The sequence below is a fragment of the Grus americana genome, chromosome 9 (genome assembly GCF_028858705.1).
Source record: "Grus americana isolate bGruAme1 chromosome 9, bGruAme1.mat, whole genome shotgun sequence".
NCBI lineage: Eukaryota > Metazoa > Chordata > Aves > Gruiformes > Gruidae > Grus > Grus americana.
Genome location: NC_072860.1, coordinates 1,047,682 through 1,074,280, shown reverse-complemented (window position 1 = coordinate 1,074,280; position 26,599 = coordinate 1,047,682). Strand labels below are relative to the sequence as shown.

At 61.2% G+C, this 26,599-nt stretch overlaps 1 protein-coding gene across 1 annotated transcript; it reads left to right on the top strand.

Moving 5' to 3' along the window:
* Positions 1-10,590: 10,590 nt before the first annotated feature.
* On the top strand, positions 10,591-18,362 carry AMOTL2 (angiomotin like 2). Its single transcript, XM_054835830.1, has 10 exons — positions 10,591-10,702; positions 11,237-12,063; positions 13,484-13,718; positions 14,299-14,443; positions 14,571-14,663; positions 15,347-15,642; positions 15,772-16,064; positions 16,175-16,386; positions 16,543-16,683; positions 17,013-18,362. The coding sequence occupies exons 2-10, from the start codon at positions 11,324-11,326 to the stop codon at positions 17,069-17,071; spliced, it is 2,214 nt and encodes a 737-aa protein (XP_054691805.1). The 5' UTR covers positions 10,591-10,702; positions 11,237-11,323; the 3' UTR covers positions 17,072-18,362.
* The last annotated feature ends 8,237 nt before the right edge of the window (positions 18,363-26,599 follow it).

Genomic DNA, 26,599 nt, shown 5'->3' with positions numbered 1-26,599 from the left:
TACGGAGGGCACTGCCACTGACCCCCTCCCTGCGCCCCCGGGATGGCTGTTCCCATGCAGTTCAGGTCGTTCCATGCAGCGCTCAGGGCTCTCCGCTAAATAAGACAATTAAATCCTTGAGTCCAGGTTTTAGTGTTTCCATGTGCCGCCAAGTATCTTAATCTGGGCTGTTTGGAGAATTTTTATCCCGTGGATCCCTTGGTATGCCTGGAATGTTTGCTTTTCCTACTGTGTGCGTGTGTTTGAGGCACTCCTGTAAAAACAAGAGCTTCCTGCCTGCCTTGTAAATCTTTCCTTGATTGGCAGAGTCGCCTTCGGTGATTAATCAAGGGGCGAGCCGAAGCTGACACCCTCGGGGAGCTTGCTCCTTGCAAATGCCCGGCACATTGGTGAGAGACCCGCGAGGGGGACCGAGAGAGCTGGCCGGTCTCCAGAGCCTGCCGAGGACACACATGTGGTGACACCGGTTTTCGGTAAGAGCCTGGGAGAGGAAGAAATAAACGGAAATTCCACCGAGCTAAGGAAATGCTCCAGAGGGCCGGGACTTCGGAGGCATTTTCTATTGTATCATCGAGCGCACGGCTAAAACACGCGGCTCTGCTTGAAGGTCTTTGCTTAGTGGGCAACCTAACCTTCCCACTTCAGGCTGGGATGGGGTAGAGTGAGGTGTACCCCGTGCATGGATGAAGGTTTCCCCAGGAGACAAGCCCAGGACACTGCAAAAGGGCAGGCTGCTGAGAGGATCAGGACCACCTTGGTGCACTCAGGCTTCATCTCCACGTTCCCCTCGGAGGCTTCCAGGTGTCACAGGCTCTGCCTGTATGCGATACACGGGTGACAAGTTAGCTCTGACGGACAGGTCACCTCCAGAACAACAAAAATAAATCCGGCATCCTGCCCAAAAGGGCTCTAATTTGCCCCAGCTAACGCAACTATCGCTCTTCCGACACCTGAACTTGCGTGTCGGCGCTGTCCTTGCCCAGAGCTGGCTGTGGGATTCCTGAACTGATGCTGCGTTGCGCGGGGTAGACGTGTGGGCTTGTCCTCGTGTTCCCATGTTCCCAGAGGAGGCTCACCTTGGCAAAAAAGCTGGCTCACAGAGCAGAGCTGCAGGCTGCCAGCTGCAGGGCCAGCCACAAATTCAGTAACGCAAGCGAGAAGGCCTTCAGCGTGGAATTCTGGTGGAAACTTGCCACCAGAGAGTCCAGTACCCGTCATTTTCAGATCCTGTTCTTCCCACTATTTTCTTTGCTTTTCTTCATTGCTAGAGGCAAGCATCCGTGCTGCATGCCAGGGGAGGGATCCCGCCAGGATGAGAAGGTCCAGGAACAGAGTGCTTAAGCGTAGTGTCACAGCTGAGCAGGAAGCTGAGGAGGGTTTGTATGTCCACCCTGGCTGAGCCATGGGAGGAGGGACACGGGTGGCAGCACAGGAGCGCTGGGGACACACATCCCTGCATCCCGGTGTGGCTGCCGGCTGCTCCCTGGAGCTGCAGTGTAGGAAGAAAGAGCATTTCTGCCACGCACAGCTGTGACAGTCTGGGCAGAGTCCTCCAGCATCTCCCTGCTCTTGGACAAACTGCTCCCGAGGCCCCGTCGGTGTTTATTCTGCCGGCTAATAAATAGGTGCTAGTTACGGGTCCTCCTGGGGCCCATCTCTCCACACCTGTCTGCGTCCCCCTGACAGACAAGACCGGAGGGACTACAGCCTATGGGTTTATCCCTGTTGCACCTTTCTCAGGCAGTGTTGGGTTTGAAGCTGCTGCTGTTCCACCCTCCACCTTTACACCCTGCTCTGCCTCAGCCGTGTTTCCTCCAAACGCTTGCTGGGCTGGAGGGAGCTAAGGAGAGAGATGCTCTGCGCCATCCCCTCTCCACATCTGTCCCGATGCCACCCAGCCGCTCTCATGACCATCACCATGTGCAACAGGAAAAGCTTAAAAACTCATGACGAAGGGGACAAGGGATGTTTCACAGCCGCTTTGTGTCCACGCAGGGTTTGCCTGGAGCTGCATCTGAGTAATGAGCCCTCCAGTAACCCAGCCGTGGATTAGCAGTGACCAATCTGGTGACACCTTCGCTGTCACTGTGCCAGGGAATATTCAATGCCGTTAAGGTGTTACCATCATGTCTTGCACACTTGGCTGGTGTTTTCACCACAACACCGCTCCCAGGCATGGCTCAGGTGTTGGGACGTGGCTGGCACCGATCTCAGCAGTGACACAGAGCTGGTCTGTCCCGTGCTGCGTGGCCTCCTGGCCACCTCTAATTTATGAGCAGAGAGTAGCCGAGAAGCCCTCTGCACTGGTCCAAGACCCAGTGAGCAGGAGCGAGCGTGGTGGCAGAGTCCTCAGCCAGGGAAGTGCTGGAGGCCGGTCTCCTCCAGACCTCTGCCTCCTCCTCAGACTGCCAAAGAGGTGCCGTTTCTTACCGAGGCTTTTCCTGCCGTCCTCCAGAAATCCTGCTGGATTTCAGCACCCACAGCCTTCTCCTGGACAAAGTGGCAAGACACAGACGGGATGGGTGGTCCATGAGATGGGTAGGAAATTGGCTTAGGGGGTTGTGGTGGATGGTTTTGACTCCAGCTGGCAGCCCATCACAAGCCCCGGGGATCGATGCTGGGCCCCACGCTCTTCGACATCTCCATAAATGATCTGGACGATGGGATTCAAGCCACCCTCACCAAATCTGCTGATGACACCAAACTGGGTGGTAAGGTGGACACCTTGGAAGGGAGATCCATCTTACGGAGAGACCTGGACAGACCGGAAGCGTGGGCTAGCCAGAATGGAATGAAGTTTAATGAAGACAAGCGCAAGGTCTTGCGTCTGGGACGACATAACCCAAGAGCCCACTGGTAGAGGCTGGGACCTGTGTGGCTGGGGAGCAGCCTTGCTGAAAGGGACCTGGGGGTCCTGGTGGGCAACGGGCTGAACAGGAGTCAGCTGGGAGCTGCTGTGGCAATGAAACCTGGCTGGAGAACCTGCGTTGGGTCTTTACTGCCCGGAGAAGAGAAGGCTCGGGGAGGATCTCATCGCAGTAGTCCAGGGCTTCAAGGGCGGCTACAAGGAGGGGGGGGAGGCTCATGGAGAACACAAGGGGCGACGGGTACAAGTTACATCAGGAGAGGTTTTGTCTCAACATAAAGAATTTTTTTAAGTGAGACCAATCATTCCCTGGAACAACCTCCCCAGGGACGTGGTGGAGTCCCCATTGCTGGAGGTTTTCAAGATGCAGTTGGACAAGGTGCTAGATAATCTCAGCTAGGCTCCCTTTCCCATGAGAGGCTGGACAAGATGATCCTTCCAGGCCCCTGCAAACCTAAGCTGTTCTGTGATCCCGTGATCCTGTGATCCTGATCTCCTCCACTCCCTTCTCTTCCTCCTTTACCCCCGCCCCGTGTGCAGTTTCTGCTGTCGGGGCACAGCTGATGCCCCGAGGGGGACATTCATCATATCTTTCTCCCCTACTCCCCATCCCTTTTTCCAGGGTTTGTAGGAAATGTGTATTTTTGAGAGCTCCATGTCTCTACGGTGCAATGGGGCAACGATTTCTAACTTCACTGGAGGGGACGGCTGAGCACTGCACCGACCACCCGCATCTCCCAAGCAAGCCCCAAATGACTCCAAGAGTTTCCGGGGCAGATCCAGTGACTTTCCCAAGCCTTTGTGGCTCCAAAACTCAGAGATGCTGAAAACACCGTGACAATTGCCAGCTCTGGGCTTCAGAGGGAGAGCAGCAGGGAAGCTGGGAAGCCCATTGCCGTCTGGTGGAGGGATGCCCACCCCTCTCTTTGGGGGAGATGCTCTGCCACGGAGTTGTGTGATTCATCTCCACGCTGTGACGAGCTGCCCGTGAGTTTCCCACATCGTGCTGGTCCTCGTTGTGCAACAAAATACTTCGTTAGACACAGCAGAAGCCCGCCAGCTCCTGCAGCATTCCACAAAGAGCAATAACATTTTAATCCGACCGGTGAAGAGAGCCAGCAATAACACCGCCACGGCCTGTCTCCAGGGTTTCTTTCCTTCCCCCCAGGGATGCCTGGAGGCAAGCTGCCTCTCCTCAGGGGATGGCCACCATTCTGGAGGACTTGGAGGTCACAGAAATGCTGCTGACCTCCCTCTTCCCCCCTTTGGGGGGCATGGCATGGTGCGTGCCAAGAACTGACCTCTGCGGCATCCACCACCTTCTCTACCCTGCTCCGCACCTCGTCCCGGTGCCTCTCCCTTGGCGCTTCTTTCTGTTGAGAACCGCTTGTACCCGTCTCCTCCTTTCCTGCTAGCCGAGCAGCCCCTGAAGAAATGGAGACATTTGAAGAGTTTGGCCTTTTATTGGTGTACTGATGATACATAATTATCTCTATGGCATCTAAATGGGGGGAAAAGGAAGATCCATCCATCCATCCCACTGTATATTCCATATTCTGCAAACCAAAGTTTGTCTTTACGATTTCTCAGGCAGTTAAAAACCTACTGCTAGCTAAAAAGACCAGCCTAGCTCCCTGAGATGATGGTCTGTTGGAGGAGGAGCATGGTGAGGGCTTGGGGAACACCTGGTCTTTCTGCTCTTTGTTTTTGTTATTCCATATTTGCATGAAAATGTAAAAGCAGGTTGTTTGGTGGGTGCTGTCTCCCCTACTCCCGGTGCCGAGCTGCTGTATGAAAATGCCTCTCACTTCTGCAGAGGAGCAGATGAAACAGCAAACAGGGCTGTGGGTTCAGCTCCAGGATCCCACACAGCTGTCCCCCCTCCTCGTACCCAGGAGACGGCCACAGATGTGGGTGCACCAGGACACGCTCCTTGCATCAGGCACCGGTTTGCCCGGAGGGGAGGTCCAAAGAGCACCTGGTGCTTCTGCTCTCACCAGAGAATGGGGAAAACAAAGTGCTCCCTCCAAATCCCTATCTCCTGTGGTTTCTGAGCAAAGGGCAGGTGGTGGCAGGGATGCAGCGGGAGCTGCTCCAGGAGGCTACGGGTTCGGACACACTCCCTCCTCTCCTGCTGCAGCTACGGGACGAGCCACCACCAGGGAAGTGCCCAACTCGATGCCCCACTCCATGGTGGAACCCTTTTCCATCAGGACAGGAACACCACACTCCCACCAGGAGCTCGGTGCCCACCTTGGCTGCCCCGGAGGGTACACCCCAAAACCACGACATGGTACCCAGAAACAAGGGGCTGCTCCCAGGTCGGTGCCGTTATCCCTTTACGTTCCTCCTGTGGGTAACGCCTGGAGGTGGGAGCGCCTCCGGGTAAAGCTGCAGGGCATGGGGTAGGGTTTGGGATCCTGGATACCCCGTGTGTGGGAGCCAAATCCCTCGAGACAGACCATCAGGTCTCTACCAGGGCAGGCAGGAGGCAGGAAAGGCAGCAAGAAGGCAACAAGTTCCTGCTGCACTTGGGGTCCAGTGATGAAGAACAACCCCTGCCCAATGCTCCCCTTCCCACTTCTTATTGCACTTACCCTGTCCATGCATTGGAGGCAGCGATTTGACAGCCTGTTTCCATCATTAGGCACAAGAGTGAACAGCCCTTTTCTCTGCCCCCCGCACTACCCCAGCGTGACTCGGCCAGGGCTGCTCTTCCAGGATGGATAGTTCTCACTTCTATGTTTGGGAACCCAACGCCAAGCTGATGTTGCCCCGGCTGCGTCCCTGGCAGGTTATCCTCACAGCCGGCAAGACGTGAAGCTTCCTTAGGGGTCCAGACACGCGCGCTTCTTTTCATCACGACAGTGCGGTGGGGAGCGGGGTGGCCGGTGTCCCTCTGCCCTTCTGGGTGCAACCCACTTCCTTTTGCAGGCAGTGGTTCCAAATTAGGGTGCCGATCCCTCGCTTGGCCATGGGGAGGGAGTACGGACAAGGAGGCCACGTCAACCTGGAGGTGCTCCGGAGCAGGGACGTGTGTGCAAACGTGGCCAGCGAGGGGATGCTGCCCGTGGCCACCTGCCTGTGGCACTTTCCCAGGTGGCACCGTGTCACCCCACGCTCCTGCCTGGGGCAGGGGACGGAGCTGCCGCCTCTCCCGACGATGCCGGAGCCATAGGGGGGGTTCCCTGCCAGCCTTCCCACGGCAGGAAATCGCACCCGGCCCTTTGCATTTCTCAAGAAAGAGCGAAAATGCCACGAACGTGAGAACCTGGCCAAACGACGGCGAAGGGCTTTGCTATGGAAATGCCGAGCGGTGTCCCCCCGGGGCTGGTGGCTCCTGGCATCTCGCTGGGACGGGGTGGGCGGCCGTGCTGGACCTTTGTTCTCACTGGCATCTCCTTGGTGGATGCCGGTGACCGAAACCAAAGCCCCGGGTCCCACCGTGCCGGCGCCGGCAGGTCAGGAACAACGAGCCCCTTTCAGGAAACAGGGAAATAAAGGAAAGCAGAAAAGGACAATTTAACATCCAGGAATGGAAATGACTCAGGGGGTTTAAAATGCGGAGAAGAGGAGGAGGAGGAGGGTCCCGGCCCCTTTCCGATGGCCACACGGCTTTGTCACAAGTTTGCGCATTGTCCCTCGCGTTTCCTACCTTGTCCCTTATGTCACGGCCAGGTTCCATGGGCTGGAGCCTGGCCAGAGCCGTGGCCCTGGAGGGCACGGAGGCATCCAGCCTCGCTGCCTCCTTGCTGGGCTCCTGCGGCGACGGCTTCCCAAAACCCGGGTGAGGCGCGGGGCTGTCCCTGCCGCAGGGAATCGGGTTTGGTCCTGCAGAGCGGCTGCCGGAGCCGGAGGGTGAAGCCGCGGCACTGCGGAAGATGCCAGTGCACGCTCAGGAGCGCATCCCTGACTGCGTCACGCTCACGAATCTGTGCTGTTCCATGGATGAGCAGCAGCCAGAGGGTTTCCAGATGTGCTTTTCTTCTCCCCAAATTCCTGAGAAGGGGCTCTCTGAACGTACCCATGGCATCACCTCCCTGGGTGTCTCATCAGTGGAAAACCGTGGCATGAGTACCCTTGCCGGGGAGCGGGGACATCCCCTGGGTTACCCAGGCAGCCGGTTTTGGGAAGCCCTAGCTGCATGGCAGTTGGTCCTGCCCTGTCCCAGGAGAAGAGGAGAGCACCCAGGACGAGGAGCGGGGGAGAGCAGGAGCACCCCAACCTCGTGTGACCCTTAGCTGGGACCAGACCCGGCATCCCCCCAAACAAAGGGGTGTCTCAGTGCTCCGGCTCCGGGCCAGACATCCGAGGCGTGGAGGCAGCCTGGAGCAATGGGGCAGGTAGGAGCAGTGCTGGAGCCAGGGTCTGGTCCCCCCATCTCTCCAGGTTAGCCCCCACCTTGGAGGGGAGGCTGCTTGGGTCTCCCCCTGGGCAGGCAGGGATCTCTCCTCTCCTTCCTCCGCTGAGGAAGAGCCGTAACAGTCACCAGCTCGCGAAGCAGCAAGAAAAGAAGTGAGGGGACTGGGCAAAAGCCAGGAGGACCCCATTCCCACCAGGCCCTCCCCAGTCATGTTGAGGAGTGTTCCCCATCTGAGTCACGGCCCTGGGAAAAGCCACGGGAATGGGGTTTGCATCCCGGTACCCTCAGGGGACGGCCCGGCTCCCCCCCCGCCGTGCTCCCCGCATGGACTCTGGCACCAGGAAACAGCACAGGATCCCAGGGGTGATTCCTGGAACTCCAGCTCTCCTTCCCACCTGGGTGCACTTTGAATCGGGAGCTCAGGAGAGAAGCAGGTACCTGGAGGGAGCTTTATAGGGCAAATCGCCATGGTGCGGTTTGGGGAGCTCAGCATCCCGCGACCCAGCTCTCACCACCGTACCCATCGCCCCGGGAGATGCGCTGAGCCCAGCCTAAAGCCGGCTGCAAACCTCCTCTCCATCGCAGGCACCTTCGACCGCCCGCAACACCCTGGTTATCCGGGCTCGGCACGACCGAGGCATTTTGGGAGCCGCGAAGACGGCCGAGGTGATCTCATCCCACGAGTATTTTCTTGGCTCATTCGTCTCGCTCCAACGCCTTGCCGATAAGGCTCGGCGGTGAGGTCAGTGGGAGGGTTTTGCATTGTGGAGCTGTGTGTCACCCGGGGAACCCGCAACACCGGCACCTGCGTTCGCCCGCCGCTCCCGTGGATCCAGCTGGAACCGCGAGTCCCTGCCCCACGGCACGTCCCCGGCTGGGCTTTGCTCCCACCGGGGCAGGGGGTCCGTACGGGCAGACCCCTGTGGGGCCGCCGCCACTGCCCGCTGCCTGGGGGTCCGGCCCAGCGCAGGGCTGCTGGCTGCTATTTCACCTTCTGCAGAGGAAAATGAAAAGATGGAGGTTTTTCTTACATCCAGCGTTAGAAAGAAAAAGAGGAAACTCTTCAGATCACTTTCCAAAGAGGTGTTATCGGCCCAGGAGGGGTTTCCTGCTGCCAAAAATAGAGCGGTGTTAAGATAGAAGGGGAAGCGGGATGACGCAGGCATAGATAAGGCCAGCGGATGAGCCGGGAGAAGCAGCCGGGCTGCCGGGGGAGCTGGGCTGGCCCCATCGGGGCTCAGCATGGGTCACCCCATCCCCTCGGGAAAGAGCAGGGCAGAGCCACAGCTACGTCCTCCCCGGAGCCGCTGCCGTTGGGCTTGGTATCTCAGAGTGGTGCTCCATCCACCCATCCATCCATCCATCCATCCATCCACCCATCCATCCATCCATCCATCCACCCACCCATCCATCCATCCATCCATCCATCCATCCACCCATCCATCCACCCATCCATCCATCCACCCACCCACCCACCCATCCATCCATCCATCCACCCATCCATCCATCCAGCGCTGGGCCTGGGCTGGTGTTTCCCTGCTTGGCATGATCCTGGGGACATGGGGACAAGAGCCGTGCCCCCGGCTCCCCCCCACGAAGGCAGCACCACGCCGCCCGGGAAGGCACAGACCCTCGCTGGGGTTTCGGGGTCTCCCCAACACCCGCAGGGCTGGCGCTGATTCCCACCTCCGAAACTCCAGCCGGGCGGATTTGACTTGTCACCGTAAAACTGGGCTGAAAAACTTGTTTCTTGAGCCCCATTACCGTTTAATGAACTCCCGGGCTCAGGACCTGCTCTTAGGTTTTGTTAAGCCTGAATCCAGATTGACCACGCCAGAGCCGCGTCCTTCATCTCTGGGTCTGTAACACAGCACTCCTCTTCCTCCAAGCACCGGCTCCTTCTCCCCTAGCATCTTCTCTGCATCCTCTCCTGCCTTTGAGTCTCTCACCTGCTCCACCTCAGGGATTTTAATTTTTTTCCCCATTTTTTGGAAGAAAACCCAGAGAGAGAGAGAGATGCGCCTGCAGCCCCCCGCCTGCTATCTCATCCTGCGGCTTTCGGGGTGCCTGGGCTGACCCGGGGGTGATACCGGGGTGGGATGGCGTGGATTTCACACCAGCAGAAGCAGCAAAGCCAGGAGACGAGGCTGGAGACCGCCGTGTCCCCCCCCTCCAGACCTGTCTCCCGGGTCTGCGCCTGTCGGAAGATGCCGAGTTCCTTCTCTAAGAATGGGAGCTTAATGTCCCGTAGCTAATTAGCAATTTTCCCCTGCACCTGCCTCGCCGTCGCCCCCCCCTCCGACCATCTGCTGTCTCGGGGCCCCGGAGCCAGCCACGGCTTTGAGCTCTGCACCGGCAGCCGAGATGGGGCTTGGGGTTCTCTGCTTTGGGGTTGGGGTTCTTGGCGTGTGTGTCGTCCGTGTCCCCCACCCCCCAAAAGATGAACTGGGACTCTTTGGTGTTGAAAGGGAAAAAGGAATTTAGTCCCTGATGGCTCCCTCCGTCCTCTCGTGTCCCCCAGCGGGGTAGGTGGCCAAGCCCCGCCGCGGTCCCGTGGCCGTGCCGCGAACGGCGTCTTGCCCGAAAAGGGAAACTGAGGCCAGGAGAGAGGCGGGGGGTCACCCAAAGGTGCCGAGCCCGGCGCCCGACGCGCAAGAGCTGGCGGGGACGGCCGTGCTTGCGGCGAGCCGGGGGGATGCGAGGAGGGGGGATGCGAGGAAGGGGGGCACGAGGGCAGAGCAGATGGGGCCGGTGGGTTTTTGTGGGGCTGGGTTGGCCCTGCAGACAATGGCGCGTCTCTCCGAGCTGCGATTAAACAGGAAGATTTATGCCGCCGGACAGCTGGCGGGCAGAGCTCGTCGGCCCCCCCATCCCGGCAGCTGCGAGCTCCCCGCACGCATTCGGCACACACCGGCCCCCGGCGTGCTCCCGCATCTGCGCCCCAGGCCTCCTCGCACGCCCGCGAGCGTCGTGGCACGCGCGTGGCCCCTTGCACACCCCGGGCGCACGCTTCGAGGCCCAGGCCGGACGAGCGCCCCGAGCATCCCTGCACGCTCGTGGCACGCTCCCCGCACGCTTGTGGGTCCGGGGGGGGGCCCATTCCCGGGGTTCAGGGTGCCAGTGGGTGCGGGAAAGGCCCGGGCGAGTTTTGGGGTGATTTCGAGGAGGGTGGCAGTGGGGATCGGGGGTGCACATCCCGCTCCCTCCCCGGGGGCCTGAAGCCGCCAGCCCCGGGGCCAGCTGCCCCACGACCCCCCGTGTCCGTGTCCGTGTCCGTGTCCGTGCTCCCCCTGCCGGCAGCGGCCCCGGCGGGCCGGGGAGGGGCGGTGCGGAGCGGAGCGGAGCGGGCGGGTCCGGCCCCTGCATTCCGGGCATAGCAGCGCCCGGGCCGGCCCCCGCTGCCGGCGGGACGCCCAGAGCAGCCGCCGCGCTCCCCGGGCAGCACCGCCGCCGCCCCGCTCCGCCATGCCCCGGTAAGTGCCGCCCCGGAGGGGCTCCCACCCGCACCGGGACCCCGCCGGCACCGGGACCTCCGTGCCGGGCTCGTTCGGTTCGCCCTGGCGGCGGCGGCGGCGGCGGCGGCGGCGGCGGCGGCGGGGGGGGGGGGGTCCCGCCCGCTTCCCGGGGGCTCTGTGCCCGGTTAACCCCCCCCCCCCGCCCCCCGGGGCGGCCTCGTCCACCGTCCCCGGGGCCGCCGGGCAGCGCCGGTGCTTGGGGGAGGTCCCGGGTCCGTGGGGAACCGGCCCCGGAACCGGCCCCGACCCCCGAAGCGGCCCCGCGGAGGCAGCCCCGGCCACGGGTGTGATGAGAGCGCCAGTGCTCAGCCACGGCAGCGAGGAGGCTGCGGCCCTGCTCCCACCGCCACGGGCACCCGCCCGGTCGGCACGTCCCGGCCAGCCTGCCGGTGTGCCGAGTGGGGTTCCTGGAAAACAAACCCTTGTCGATCAGGGTCCGCGTTGCGTCCTGCCCGGGCCGGTTCCCAGTTATCCCCTCTTTTCCCCGTACAGGTGCCTCGGTGTGGCCGGTTGCTGCTAAGGTCCCCGGGGACGCCCTTCTCGGGTGGAAACGTGGCTTTGCCGACGGCGCGAGCGGAGATGAGGACGGCGGAGGACTCGAACGGGACGGTCCTGCACCGCCTGATCCAGGAACAGCTGCGCTACGGGAACCTCACGGAGAACCGCACGTTGCTGGCCATCCAGCAGCAGGCCCTGCGTGGCGGCGGCGCCGGCGGTGCCGGCAGTCCCCGTTCCTCCCTGGAGAGCCTCAGCCCGGAGGAGAGCCAAATGGTGCAGCAATCCACGCGGCAGGAGCCCCAGGGCCAGGAGCATCACTCCGACCACGTCTACTTGGAGAACAACGTCTATCGGCTCTGCCAGCCCCAGCACAAGGGCGAGGAGCTCCCCACCTACGAGGAGGCCAAGGCGCATTCCCAGTACTACGCCTCGCAGCGGGGCGGGCAGCAAGCCGGAGGGGCCAGCCCGGGAATTCGGGGTGAAAATGGTCCTCGCGGGGCCGAGAGCGGCGCCCGACGCCCTGACGAGGGGCTGAAGGACCTGAAGCACGGCCACGTGCGGTCGCTGAGCGAGCGGCTGATGCGGATGTCGCTGGAGAGGAACGGGGCCAAGGTGCAGAGCCCCATCAGCACCTCCCACAGCTACCCCCAGCTCTCCCGCCACCACCAGCTCGCCGCCCTGCGAGGGCAGCACCCCGAGGGGCCGGAGCCGCGGGGACCCCCTCCGGAGTATCCCTACGTCATCCCATCCCAGGACGCTTACCTGGCTGAACCCCGACCCTGCTCCCGGGAAGGTCCTGGATTTCAGCACCCCGAAATCAGGTAACCCGTGACCCCTGGGCCCCGCTTTTGGGGTGCCCACCAGGTGCCTCCCAGCCGCGGTGCCCCAGGAGCGGACGGGATGGATGCTCGGAAGATGCGGGACATGGAGAGTGGTGTGGGGGGGGCAGGGCAGCCATTGCCGAACCCCTTGTCCTTGTCCTTGCCGGGCCAGATCCGGCTCAGCCCGCGGGGGTCTGCGGGGACCCCTCCGGTCCTTTCCTCTCCCCAGTTTCCCCCAGCCCAGTTGTTTTTTGTTTGTTTTTGTTTTTTTTTTCCAACTGGTGATGCAAATCCTGCTGCCTCTGCAGACCCTGCCCCCTCCCGATGTGCTGGGAGGAATTTGGGGTTAATTTAGGAGCTGGAACCAGCTCAGGAAACGGCTAAATGTGGAACAGGCATGGGGCAGGGCAGAAGGCGAACGTGCTCCCCGGTTCGTTCCCGGGGCTGCGGGATTGCTGCCGAGCCGGGGCTGGTGCCGGGCGGTTAGCGGAGGCGATGAGCAGCGCCGGGCAGCAATCCCCTTCCCTTCGGCAGCTTGACGCCTCCGGCAGAGCTCCAGGTTGTCTCCGAGAGGTTCACGGAGAGGTCCGGGGAGCCCCGAGGTCCAGGCATTGCCTGGCATTTGGGGATGGGCTGGAAACAACTTCTTCCAGTGCGGAAAAGGATGGGAAGAAGGGAATCGCAGCCTCGACAGGAGGACACACATGGCTCCCAGCCGTGCTGACCTATGGGGGCAGAGCGCGATAGCATCTCTGGCAGGAAAACCTTCTCCTTCCAGGGAACAAAGAGGGGAAGGGGAGCCGCGAGGAAGATGTATTTATTCTTCCTCGCTCCTATATCATCCCGCAGGAATGCAGGCCCTTGGCCGGCAGCCCGCGGCAGAGCAGGGCCGGGCCGTGCACGGCCGCCCCGCTCGGCGTATTCGAGGCGGCTGCGGGATGTCGAGGAACTCGGAGCGGTTGTGTGAGGGGCGGCTGGGCCGGCCCTGCTCCTCCGAATGCATATTAATAGTTTGGCGGTGAGGAGCCGTGCCAGGAGCCCTTGCTTTGCCCAGAAAACAAGGGAAAAGGGGCAGTGCTGCCAGCTTCCGAGGTGCGTCCTCCGCTGAGCTGTCGTCCGTCCGCAGCATCCCCAGCGGCAGGGGGATGGGAGCCCATCCTGACCCACCAGCCGGGTCCTGGAGTTGTCAGGTCAAGGCATCGCTGCAAGATGGGGTTTATCTCTCCTTCGAGGACGCTTAGGCGAGCACCTTTTAGAAAGCAAATGCTTCCCAACTCTGCAAAGCAGGATAGGCGCTTCCCAGAGCCTCCCTGCTCCTCTGCGGCCACCCAAAGGCGCCGGGTCGGTGGGACGCCGGAGATGCGGTCGGTTCTCCCGTCCTGCCAAGCCCCTTGAGCATCCCTCTCCTCCCTCCCCGCAGGGTGCTGCCCACCCACGTCCCCTCCGCTTTCCTGCCGCCGCCGGGCACCCTGTGCCCTGGGACGCTGGGTCCCGCCGGCGTGGAGGCACTGGTGAGCGCCCAGGCGATCTCGGCAGGCAGCCGCCTGGCGCGGGCGGACGCGGTCCTGCGGGAAAACGAGAGGCTCCAGCGGGAGAACGAGAAGCTGCGGCGAGAGCTGGAGAGCTGCGCCGAGAAGGCGAGCCGCATCCAGAAGGTGAGCGAAGGACGGCAGCCCCGCGGCCGTGGCATCGTGTCGTGTGTGTCCCCCCCCGGCCACGCGCCCGCCCCGGGGCGGGGGGATGTTCAACCAGCTGCTGTGCAAATTCCCCCCCTTTAGTGTTTTAATCCCTTCTCCTCCTCTCTCCGGCGGCTTGCTGCCCTCCGAGCAGCTGCGTTCTGGTGGCATGGCAGCCGGGACGGGGGAGAAGGAGCCCATTCTCCGGTGACCCCCCCGCTCCGCCTGTCCCCCCCATCCCCGGCCGCCACAGAAAGCCCTTTGTGCAGCCGCGTACAAGGGGTGGCTGTTCCCCGCCGGCCAGGCTACGGCGGAGCCAAAACCTGTGGAGGGACTCTTTTGCGAGAAGAAAGGCAGAAAGAAAAAAAAAAAATTAAGTTTTTCTCCCCAAAGCGTGCGCTGGGGGTCAGCCTGGGGGGGGTTTCATGGGCGCACTGAGCTCCTGCGGCAGCTCGGGTTGGGCTGAGCGACGCGGGTGAGCTTTGGCCAACGTCTCCCTCTCCTTTCCTTTCCTCATTCCACGAATATCTAACCCTGCCTGTCCCTTCCTCCGCCCCAGCTGGAGAGCGAGATCCAGCGCATCTCGGAGGATTACGAAAACCTCGTCAAGGCGTCTTCCAAGCGGGAAGCCTTGGAGAAAGCCATGAGGAACAAGAGAGACGGCGAGATGCGGCGGCTCCAGGACTTCAACCGGGACCTGAAAGGTGAGGGACCCTCCCCGTCCCCGTCGGCGCTCTCCATCCCTCGGCTTTTTCCCCCGGGAGCCAAGCTTCTCCCGCTTCCTCCGGCCAAAATTTAAGTTTTAATTGGGTTTAATTGCCTTTGGACCAGAGCGGTTGGAATCGGCGAACAAGCAGCTGGCCAGCAAGACCCAGGAAAGCCAGGAGAGCAACCAGGGCAGCGTGGCCAAACTCCTGGCGCAGAGTAAGTCCCAGGGGATGCCCGTCCTCCCCCAGCTCCCCGTGGCATCCGTGAGCGGGACGGCGGGGCTCGGCACGTTCCCTTTCAGTTGGAGGAGGAGGAGGAGGCGGGTGGCAGGCGGCAGCTCTCGCCCTTCCCCGGGGAGGATGGAGCCGCTCTCGGCGCTGGACTCGAGCCATTAATCCCGGCCGGCCGGCGGCGTGACCCGCATTCTCCGCATTCCTGCCGCCGCGCCGGCTCTTCCAGCACCGAGCCCGCACTCCCGCCCCGCGCCAGCCCGGCCCTTCTCTCCCTTCTCCCTCCTACGCCTCGCAGATGCGTGGGCCCGGGCTTTTTTTGGGGGGGAAAATGCACCTAAATCCGTTATTTTAGCAGAGAGGTGCGGTGTTGGTGTTATACGGGAGGAATCGCGTCCCCTTCCCTAAGGCGGCTGGATTCAGCCTGGGCGGCTTTTGCCCTCCACGAGCCAAAATTTGGGCTGGAAGGTGGCAAACGGAGGTTTTTGGCCATCCACCCGTACGGCCGGGGTGCCCCTGGCCACAAAACACCCCGTGTGCTGGGGGAGGGGTGGCACGTCCAGCTTTTGGGGAGCAAAGAGCCCCCGTGGGCCTTCGCGGACCAGCTTTAGGGCGACGAAACCTCCTTGTCTGAGCCTTGGCGGGGCGGGGGGGGTGCGTTTCTTGCAGGCTACGAGCACCAGCAGGAGAAGGAGAAGCTGGAGCGGGAGGTCTCCCTGCTGCGCAGCGCCAACGAGGACCAGCGGCGACGGGCAGAGCTGCTGGAGCAGGCGCTGGGCAGCGCCCAGGCGCGGGCGGCCAAGGCGGAAGCCGAACTGCGGAAGAAACGAGCCTACGTGGAGAAGGTGGAGCGGCTGCAGGCGGCCCTGGGCCAGCTCCAGGCCGCCTGCGAGAAGCGGGAGCAGCTCGAGCTGCGGCTCCGCACCCGCCTGGAGCAGGAGCTGAAGATGCTGCGGGCTCAGCAGGTGGGTGCCGGCGAGACACGGCGGCGGGTGCCGGTGAGACGTGGTGGGTGCCGCATCCTCCCAGCACCTCCTCATCCTCTCCTTATTTTTTTTTTTTTTCTTTTCTTTTCTTTTTTTTTGCCGTTGCAGAGGCAGGCGGGCGCCGTGGGCGGGGGGACGCCGGAGCTGAGCGCCCACACGCTGTCCGAGCAGCTGAGGGAGAAGGAGGAGAAGATCCTGGCCCTGGAGGCTGACATGACCAAGTGGGAGCAGAAGTACCTGGAGGAGTGCACCATGCGGCAGTTCGCCATGGACGCCGCGGCCACCGCGGCCGCCCAGCGGGACACCACCCTCATCAGCCACTCACCGCGGCATTCCCCCAACAGCAGCTTCAATGAGGACCTCCTCCTGGCCAGCCACAAGCACCAGGAGATGGAGAACAGGTAGGTCCACCTCGCCGACGAGTTTGCGCCGTGGTCTGGCCGGGCAGCGCCCGTATCCTCCTCCCCCAGCTCCGGCTCCTCTCCCAGCTTCCGCCTCTTCTCCTCTCCAGGTTAAAAGCCCTTCACGCCCAGATCCTGGAGAAGGACGCCGTCATCAAGGTCCTGCAGCAGCGCTCGCGGAGGGACCCCAGCAAAGCCCTCCAGGGCTCCCTGCGGCCAGCCAAGTCCGTGCCCTCCGTCTTCGCCGCCTCGGCCGCTCCGAGCTGGCCAGGGGCCGCCCAGGGTGACCGCCTGGCCGAGGGCAGCTCCCGGGGCAGCGCAGGTAAATAGAGATGCCCGCGCTCGGCCGCGGGGAGTTCCCTGCAATTTCCCCTGGGGTTTTGGAAGCGGAGAGAGATCGGGGAGGGGAGATCTCCCCAGCGAGCCACAGGGACCGGCTGGAGGAGCCGGCGATCCCTAACGACGTCTCTTCCGGCAGACAAAGCCACCGCCGAAGGGGCGGCAGCGCCCGCTGCCCTTCCCCTGCCCTCCCACGCCAAGCACGGCAGCAAGGACGGCAGCACGCAGACGGACGGGGCGGCCGAGAGCGGCGGCCAGGGCGAGGGCGCCGGTTCGCTGGGTGAGTGCCCTGGGGATGGCACTGGGGGGGCGCAGGGGGAACCGGGGGTGCTCCGGCACCGGGGCTCGGCATCGGGGAGACGGGCTTTGCGCAAGCGTCGGTGATTTCTTTTTCAAGGCGTTTTAAAGGCCCCGGTTGAATCTGGTGGGTTCGAATCCCTGCCGTCGCTCGTTGCTTTTTTGTTTTTAAGGTGCAGAACTTTTTTTCTGGAACGCCTTTTGGGGGGGGAGGCCAGACCGGCAGCACGCTCCTCGCCGGCCCTTTGGCGGGGCGGGCGCCGCGCCGATGGTCCTCACCTCTCCTCCAGCTCTCGCCTTCTCTCTCTGCAGAGAACTCGGCTGCTGCCAGAGCCCCGGACCTGTCCGACATGGTGGAGATCCTGATTTAAGGCCACCCGGGGGCTGCGCGCCGGCCCCTCTGCCCTCCCTGCCTGCCGCACAGGCAGAGCCGCCCTGCCTGCGCCTGCCCGGGACGGAGGACGGAGCCTGGAGCTCAGCGGCGTCCCCACGGCTGGTCGCAGCGCGTGGCCCCCAGGCGCGGGAGGGCCACCGTCCCCTCCGGCACCCGCGCGGGTCCCCAGCTGCGCGGGGCGCGCTGGAGCCCAGGGACCCCGCAGCGGCGGCTCGTGACCCCTCTGTAAATACACCCGGGGTTTGTATGGCGGGAGCAAACGTATTTATCGTTTCGGCCTCTCCTCCTTCCCGAGGCGGGGGGGCTTCTTCCCATCCCCTCCCTCGTCGGCTCCATCCCCATCCCGGCTCCGTCCCCATCCCGCTTCCGGGGCTCGGCCATCCGCACCCACCCAAGTGCTTGGCCTCCGACTGGAAAATCCCTCTCCGTTCCCCCGAACCGTACCCACGAGCCGACGTCTCTGCGCGAGGGCAGAGCCGGGAGGGACGGATCCTCCGTGGGTCCCATCGACCGCCCGGATCCGCGTGGCCGGGAGCCCCAAACCTCCATCATCTGCATCCACCGCCTGCGTCCCGCCGCTGGGGCTGGGGCTGGCGCGAAGGAAAAGAGAAAATGAGAATGGAAGGAAGAAAAGGCGGAGGAGAAACCCCCTTGGAACCGGAGGTGAAATGCTGGGGGTGAACCGAGGACGGGTGATGGAGGCGGTGGGACGTGCCACCCCTCTTGTGGCTTCATCCCACCGCCACGTCCCCCCGGCTACTGGCAGCTGGCTTCTGCCCGTAGCCAGCGCCGACGTCTCGCTCCTCTGAGCTCAGACGCTCCCCGTCCTTGCCCTTCGTGTACGTGTACATATATATATATTTTTTTTTTTCTTTCTTTCTTCTTTAAACGTGTGCATTTGCTGGACAACTGCATTTTTTATTTTTTTTCTCTCCCAGACACGTAAAAAATGCGTTCGGTTCTCGTGCATTGTTTACAAAGCGGAAAACAAACAAACAAAAAATTATGAAAGAGGAAAAAAAAAAACCCCCCACCCCACAACTTAATATATTTTATATTAATATTGGTATTTCTTTTTAAGTATTTTTTTCGTGCTGTGAACTTTTTTTTTTCCTGCCAAAGACGATGAGTTCTTGTTTGTGCGTTTTAAGTTATCTTAAGTATTTAAACATAAAGCTGGCTGTTTCGTTATGCCGCCCTATACCGAGATTGCTGTAGCATTCCACTTGGTATAACAATATTTTAATAAAAAAACCCCCAAATACTGACCCACGGGTACTCTTTTCTTCCCATGCCATGGGGTGAGATGGAGGGGCCTGGGGTGGTGACCCCCCCTGGCTGAACGCTGCCCTTCCCAGCTCCCCGGGGCAGCGATTCGGGGTGCAGCCGCACGGGAGAGGGAGATAAATACTCAAGAGCATCTCTGCGTTCCCCCAATTCCCCTTGGGATCCCATTTCCCCCCACCTCGATGGGAGAAAAGGATGGAGCTGCCCAGAAACATCGAGGTAGTTTCCTTCCTGCGTGTAGCGCTCCGGGTTACTCCGTCCTGATGGCATCCTCCTCCTCCTCTTCCTCGCAAGAGCCGTCCCTGCCCCGCTAAGCCCCTGCTCCTCAGCGGCATCTCCCAGCGCGGCGGGTCCTCCCCAGCCCCAACCTCCCGCCCCGTTGGGCTCCTTGGGCGGCTGGAGGAGCAGAAGTTCTCCTGGGCTTGGAGCTGAGGCTGTCCTCAGGCTTCCCCAGCCGGGCCGGGCTGCGCCCCAGCCCTTCCCCTCTGAGCTTTTTCTTTGCTGCTGTCACTTGACTTCTTTATTTTTAATAGCTGGCGCGTTAATGCTTCCCAGGGAGCATCCCCGAAGACTCTGCTCGGGGCGCTGGCAGCCCGGCCGGAGCCATCACCAGCCGGGCTGGGGCTTTCCCTGTTGTGCCTCGCTTGGCATTTATTAGCAGCTCCTTTTTTTTTTTTTTTTTTTTTTAAAATTCTGCCGTCCCTGGGGACCAGGAGATCTTGTGCAAGTCTCTGCAACGGGCGTTAGGTCTGAATACGCAGAACAACAGCGTAAGAAACCAGCTGTGCTGCCAAGTCCTCCCTGGAAGGTGGCTCAGGACCCCGCTGGGGATCACCGCTCTTGCTGGGACGGCGATGCCGAACGCCAGCTCAGCTCTACCCTCCCCACCCAGCAACCTGGAAGAAGCGTGGCTGAAAATTTGGGGCTTCCTGTGGCCGTGGGACAGGTCTGCGTCCCTGCAAGAGCCGGTTAGAGAGACGGGGAGCAACGGGAAGCTCGGAGACGGGCTCCTCCTTCCACCCGTGGCTTCTCCTGGGGTTTGCCAGCAGGGACCCAGGCCCCCCCGCCCCGCCGTGTGCCCAGGCTGGAGGGACCCCCCCTGAAACGGGGCCGGCGATGGGGAGGACTGGGTGGGAAGCTCACGGGGAGCTGCTGCTGGGAATACGTCGGGGGGTGTCCAGCAGCCCCCCCGGCCAGGGGCTGTACCTGCCCTGCCTCCCCCAGCTCCGGGAAGGCTGTGCAGCATTCCTGGCATTCCGCAGCTCGCACGCCCCGACGCTTTATTTACCCAAATCCGGATGCAGGGCGGCCTTGCGGCAGGTTTGGCTGTTTGCAGGCAGCTTTCCAGGTCCAGGGATTCATCCTCTGTCCTGCCCATCGCCCTGCGGACCCCCAGCTCCAGGGCTTTCCCAGTCTCCGGGAGTCAGAAAATGGGGGAGCACAGGACTGGGTGAGCATAAAAAAAAAAAAAAAAAAAAAAAGGGAAGGGAAAGGAAAACCCCGTAGCCCATCCGTGAATGTGGGAGTCGGACCGTGGGGAGACGATGCCCGAGCCCAGCAGGTTGGGGCAGGGGTTCACGGCTCCTCCTGCTACACCCCCGAGGATGCGGCAGCAGCGCCCGGATTTGTTTGTTTTGGTAGGGTTGCTTTTCAGCCAGAGCAACAGCCTGATGGAGCTCCACGCCTCGGCGCGAGGAAGGCAGGTGTGGGTGTGTGTTATCACCTGCTTTATCGCTCTGTCATCGCAGGCATTTCCCTCCGCCCTTTCCGCACCGTCTCACTGGGTTTCACCATCAGCATCGCTGGGACCCACAGTGCTTGATCCCACGTGGGTCCTGCTTAGGCCAGGACACGTCCCTGTCACCGTGGCACGGCTGAACTACCATGTGGGAGCCAAACCTCCTGCTCCCATCCCTCTGTCCGTGATCTCTGTGTCCTTGATCCTTGTATGCATCCCTGCATCCTTGACCCTTGTGTCCCTGTATCCCTGCGTGCTTGAGCTCTGCATCCCCGTATCCCTGCATCCTTGCATCCCTGTGTCCTCAGCCTCTGCTTCCCTGTGTCCCTGATCTATCTCTGCATCCCCATGACCCTGCATCCCTGCGTCCTCAATCCCAGCATCCCTGCGTCCCTGTGTCCTCAATCCCCGCATCCCTGCGTCCTTGCATCCCTTTGTCTTTCATCCCTGCATCTCTGCACCCCTGTGTCCTCGATCTCTGCACCCCTGCATTCCTGCATCCCTGTGCCCACAGTCCTTGCATCCCCGTGTCCCCATGACCCTAAGACAGGGTGGCTGGAGATGTCTGCCCAGCTGTGACATCCACAGCCCTGGAGAGACGGAACAGGGCCAGCGGGCTCTGCTCTGAATGCCACCACAGTCTCCCCGGTGGCTTTGAGTGAGACACCCTGTCCCAGGGCAGCAGCTCTCTCGTGGGCGAAAGGGAGATGGCTCGTCTGGCCTGGGGGCTATTCGGGGAGGTACCGTCCCTCCCGTGGTCACGGCGGGTCAGGGCAAGGCTGAGGATCTCGTAGGTGCCCCGTGGTTGTCCACTAAGTCCCGTTCCAGCCAGGAGCACCTCGTTCCCCTGGTGTCACGCCACGGCAGCATCTCTGCAGCGTTGGCTTTTCCTCGTCTCTCCTTGGAGCCTGGAAGTTGGAGCTTGGTCCTTGGAGCATCCTTGGAACTTGGCCGGTCCTTCGTTGGCCCTGGTCCCTCCTCGTCCTCTCCTCTTTCCATCTCCTCTCCTTTCCCACTTGCCAAATGCTAGAGCTGGACGGGGAAAGACGAGCTCACCACAACCTCCTTCTAATGGAAAACAGCTCTTTGAAAAGCCGAAAAATCCCCACCAGGATTTGGGAGAAAGGGAATTTCACATCCCTTCCAAATAACCCTGGTCCTTGTGGGGGAAGTTTGGCGAGGCCGCGGGCCAGCCCCGCAGTCGGCTCCCCGGCAAACCAGTTGGGCAAACCGCGGAGCTTTCTCCCGCCTCGAGTCCCGGCTTGCTCCTCGGGCCGGCAGGAATGAAGCTCTCCCCGCTGGGCCTGCCGAACCCTTCCCTTCCCCCTTCCTCCTGCCCTCGCCCCGTCGCCTTCCCTGGGGGACCCCCAAACCCAGGGGCTCCTCTCTGTGCCCAGGGCTTCTTGGGGGGCTCCCCCCGGCTTCCTTCTGCTGGGGGGGCAAACACTTCCCCCCCAAACCCCTTGGGTCGAGCTTTGCATCCCGTTGCCGTTATGAGCCCCCCGCTCCCCGCAGAGCATCGGTGCGTAGCTGGCACCGGAGCAGCGACGGGACCCGCGGGTTGGGGTGCGTGGTGTTATTTAGGGGAGATGCACAGCCCTGCGTGCACGGGGGTGGCCGTGGTTCCCTCCGGGATGCTCCGTCCGCCCGGCCGCAGAGCAACACGAGCTTCCTCCGGCACCGGGAGCTGCTTCTCCATCCTCCCCAGCCCCAGGTCCCTTCCTCCCGAGGACTGGCCGGGCGCGGTGGCAGGGACGCCCAGCTCCTGCCCGTCGCGGCTGGTGCAGGCAGGCCGGGAGAGCCGCCCGGCGCTTTGCTGGGCTAAGCAGAAGCGGTTGGGCTGCGGTGCGAGCACGGCAAATTCCTCATTCCTCTTCCCTGCGCTGTGCTGCCTGCCTGCCATCTTTGCATGCAAACAGTAAACAGGCTGTTATTATCCCGGATGCTTTGAATAACTGTGGCTATTTTTTCTCTTCCCAGTATTCTAAAAAGGCAAAAAATTCCCTGCGGTTTCTGAGTCAACTTTTTTTTTTCTCGGTCTCTTTTCTTTCCTTCCCACCACCTCTGTGACCTTGAAAAACCAGGCGGACGAGCTCGCTGACTCTCTCCGCTCATACCCGCTCCCCAGATGCCACTCTCACTGCTCCCCGTGGCCGGCAGTGGGCGAATTTGGGGCCAAATCCAGTGGCGGAGCAGCCCCGGGCTGGCGGTGGCGGGCAGGATCCAGCCCGTTGGGCATGGATGCTCGGGGCGGTTTGGGATGCTTCGGGGGCGCAGCTCACATGGGCAGCTGGGGCACAGGGTGCTGCCTGTGCTCCTCGCTTTGTGTCCCCAGGGGCTGGGACACGCGTGTCCGGGGACGATGCGGGCAGCTGGGAGCGCAGGGGAGCGCGAGAGCAGCCTGACCATCCCGCGCTCACAGGCAGCAGGTATTCCCTGGTTCACCCCGCAGGTCTCCTGGCAGGGCTGGGACTCCTTCCTCACCTTTCCTGCCTCCTCAACCTCTCGCAGAGCAGCCCTGTAGGCACTCCTCTGCCTTTGCTCTGAGGTGTGAACCCCGAAAGCCCTCCGGGCCCCGGTATTGGGGCCTTTGGGTTGGCACGTGGTGGGCAGGGGCCGGGCAGAGGATGGCTGCGGCCGAAAGTCCCTCTCCGGCCCGCTGCAGGCAGGGGACGAGCCCGCGCGCAGCTGCATCCCTGCCTGCCGGAGGAGGAGATGCCTGGCGGGGAGGGCTCCAGGTCGTTTCATCTCGGCAACATTTTCAGGATGCTTCGGATGCTCCGGCAGCCGAGGAGCAACGGTGAGACCGGATGGATGGCGGCGGGGAGGCGAGGAAGAGGAGGTCGGTGCCAGTCGGGATGCAGAGGACGAGCAGGATCTGCGCCGTGCCTCCCGCCCGTCGGCGGTTTAATGCCAATACGCCATGGTGCAGCTGCATCTCCGGGCAAGTTTCTGGCTGGAGCTGGGGCTCGGTTCGGACGTCGGTGGCAACGATCAATGGGTGGCTGATGAATTCATCCTCGTGCAACATCTCTGGGGGAAAACCTGCACTGGGCTTTTGCAGGGGGGGTCTGTCAGTGCTGGGGAGGCACCGGGGCGGAGCTGGGGGACAGTGGGTCCCCAGGACGGGGAGGGCTCTGGACACCAGCTCTGCGATGGAAGAGCGCCCACACGGAGATGTCGAGGTGAACGTCGGATGAAAGGCTGGGGGACCAACAGCTCCCTCGGGGTAATGAGAAGGTGCCGGCAAGCGGGATGGGGGTGATTTAACGTTTGGAGAGATCCGAGCACAAGATCCCTTTGCAGGAGCTAAGGGCTGTCTGCTTGGTAAAGCTGGGTCACGGCAAATCCCAGCATCGCCGGGGCTGGCAGGGACCCCCGGAGACCCCAGGTCTGCCGTCACCCGCAGGGATGGGGGTCCCCCAGCACCCAGGTGGACCCCGCTGGCTCCTCAGAGCAGGAGCACGCAGAGGACTCGCAGGATGCTGGCCACAACCGCATCGCCGAATAGAAGGGGGGGACAAGCTGCCGGAGGGGGTGAAGTGACGACAGCTGAGCACACCATAATTTTAAGGTCTTGGAGGAGCTCCGAAACCAGCTGGGGCTTGGGGACATCTCCCACGTGCCCCCACAGAGCTCCCCCGATGCGCACAACACCCATTACACTACTCGTGTGTGTAAATTAAAGTACCTATGTGTATCTCTGCGTTCCTCGGCAGCTATATAGGGCAGCAATAAGCATCACCTGGATCACCTGGGATCAGCGGTTCAGTGCCGATGGAGAGGTGCCAGAAACATTTTTGAGTGAAATACCTTATTTTTTAGCTAAACATTACTCACGTTCCCCCCCATCAGTGTTTGGGTTGTCCATGGCCGAAGATGCCTTTTTATTTCTTCATTTATTTTGATCAAAAGACCCCAACCCTAAGTGTTTCACCGTGACATTTTGGAAGCCCGACTTCCCACCAGGCAAGGGGTCGTTTTCCAAAGCTTTTCATTTCCAAACGTGCCGCTGAAAATATTCAAGCAGAAATTGGAAAGAAAAGGAACCGAGCATCCTGCTAGAGCTGATCCAGGGGGTTTTTTTTTGGATGCTCGTTGGATTTTGCTGTGGCAGGAAAGTTTTAGAGGTTCACGGCAGGTCCCGGCACATCGTCCCGATGGGATCGGCACGAGCACACGGGGCTGGATCCGGCACAGAGCGAAGGGCAAGTCTCCCAAAGTGCCACCACAGGGCGCTGCAAAGTGCTCAGCCCAAATATCCGAACGGAGCGAGGCATGGATTAATTAATTAATTGGATGCAAAAAAATAATCATGGTCATTAGAAGCTCATTTGGAAGCAAAGGGGCTCGGAAGCAGGATGATGCTCACGGCATTTCCTCAGCGGGACGGTCGGAGCCATCGCTTGGGGCGGGGAAAACCCTTAAACCCCCTGAATTTCGTTTCCCAGGTGTTAACACCAGCCCCGAGTCACTGCACAGTAACGCCGCTCAGGAGAGCTCAAGCAAAAAATTTCCCATACAGAACCGGCTTAGTTTCTTTATTTTTTTTTTTAAATTAAAAAAAACCCCTGGCTTATTCCTTCCAGGAAAAATTGGACATTTGGCCTTCCTGCCCGCTGCTGGGGAAATGTTTCATCGTAATTTTGCTCCACTTTAGAGCTAAAACTCTTCTTAAAAAACACGCGTGTAAGAATTCATGTTGGTTAATCGAAGAGAAAGTGCCTATTTCTCACCGTTCTCATGCTTAGGAAAATCACAGAAATACTGAAATTTGGGGAAAACAAAGTTTTAACTTCTGATGCTTGAAATTTTACATGGTTTCCTTGAAATTTTTCATTGGGCGGGGGGGAGGGGAGAATCGCTTCCCTTGAATTCGCTAATTCTTCAGTCGAGAAAGTCGGAGCATGTTTCACCTCAAGCTGACGCTCCGAAGCCAAACGTCGCGCTTAGATCCCCCGCGGTGCTTTTCTCCCCGGGTTTTTACACACCCGTGGGATGCCGCAGCCACCGCCGGAGCCGGGATGGGGGGGGGGGGATGCCCGGTCCCCACGGCGGGCGCTGGGGGTGACCCCCTGCCCTGCACGCCCCCCTCCCCGGGGACCCCCGGGTCCCTGCACCCCATCGGTGCAGGATGGAATCTGGGGGGGGGGGGGGGGGGGCGGGGGGAGAAAGGTGTTACAGAGCCTGAAATGAGGGGAAAAAAAAGAGTTTCAGGGAGAAAAACACAAACAGCGAGAGGCAGAATGTGAATTTTGGCCTCGACGGAAAATGACACAGGCTGGAAAATATTCCCACCCGCATTTTTACAGCCTTAAAGCACGATCCTTTTATTTTTTTATTTTTTTTTTCCTCTTGTATAAGGTCCAGCATGAAGTAACACTACACTGGCGATCCCATGGCATGCTCCAGGAATTTGTAAGCAACACCGTATTTGCCGAGTAAACAGGGGTTGGTACGGAGGGTAGGTTGGGGCCGCGTGTGCCCGGACCCGACGGGGAGCAGCATCTGCCGCTTTCGGGAAGCGAGGGCAAGCCTCCGCCACCGTGACTGGCCGTCCTGGAACTCCTGGCATGTCTTGGACCCAACGAAAAGTTTAGGAGCATGTTACCATGGTAACCAAAACATATTATTTTTTCCAGCTGTCTTAAAAAAAAAAAAAAAAAAACGGAACCGACAGAGGAAATTCTAAGAAAATGAAATTAGCTGGAAAACTGGCAGGCGGGTCCCTCTCTCCGGCCCTCCCTGACGAACGTTGGCTGGAGATGGGCAGGGAAGATGCTCGCGGTGCGAGCGAGGTCCTCTCCACGCGGGAAAGCACACCAGGCTATTCCTGAGCTGCCGCCCCGTGCGCCAGACCAGAAGTGGCTCCGTCCCGGAATAGAGCCGCCATGGAGACGGTACCCCGTGGCCGCTATTTCGGGTTGTGTCCCTGCAGAGTTAAATGAGTGTCTCTAGCACCCAGGAGGCTCCTTCTCTGGGGCCCAAACACATCCTGCTTCTGCCCAGAAGCCCCTATATTTTCATCTCGGTCCTCGCTCCTCTTCCATTCATTTTTCTCCCCATCTTGCTCGGCTTTATGGCACGTCCGTTTAACGAGCAGCATTGATTTTTCTGCCCCACGTTCAAGCTGGCTGAGCGGTGCACGGAGCCGAACTGGCTTGGGGAGGACCGTGGGCCGGCGGGGAGGAAGGCTCAGCATCGCCCAGCACCCCAGCCTCCTCGTGCAGGGCTCGCCGGCAGGTCAGGAAGACCAAATCGCGAGTCCCATTTTTTTTTTTTTTTCTCTCTGCTTTCTTATTTATTGCTGCTTGCAGGGCGTAATCCTTGCTGTCGTCCTCTTCTATGCCAGGCGTTTGCTGGCAGTGCCACCGGGTGAGCTCCGAGCTGGCAGCGAGTCCCCGCCCTGCCGCCGAGCTGCAGCCAGGAGGGTGCGAGGGAAGCCAGGCAAACACACAGGAGAGCCCGCTTTGGCTTTGC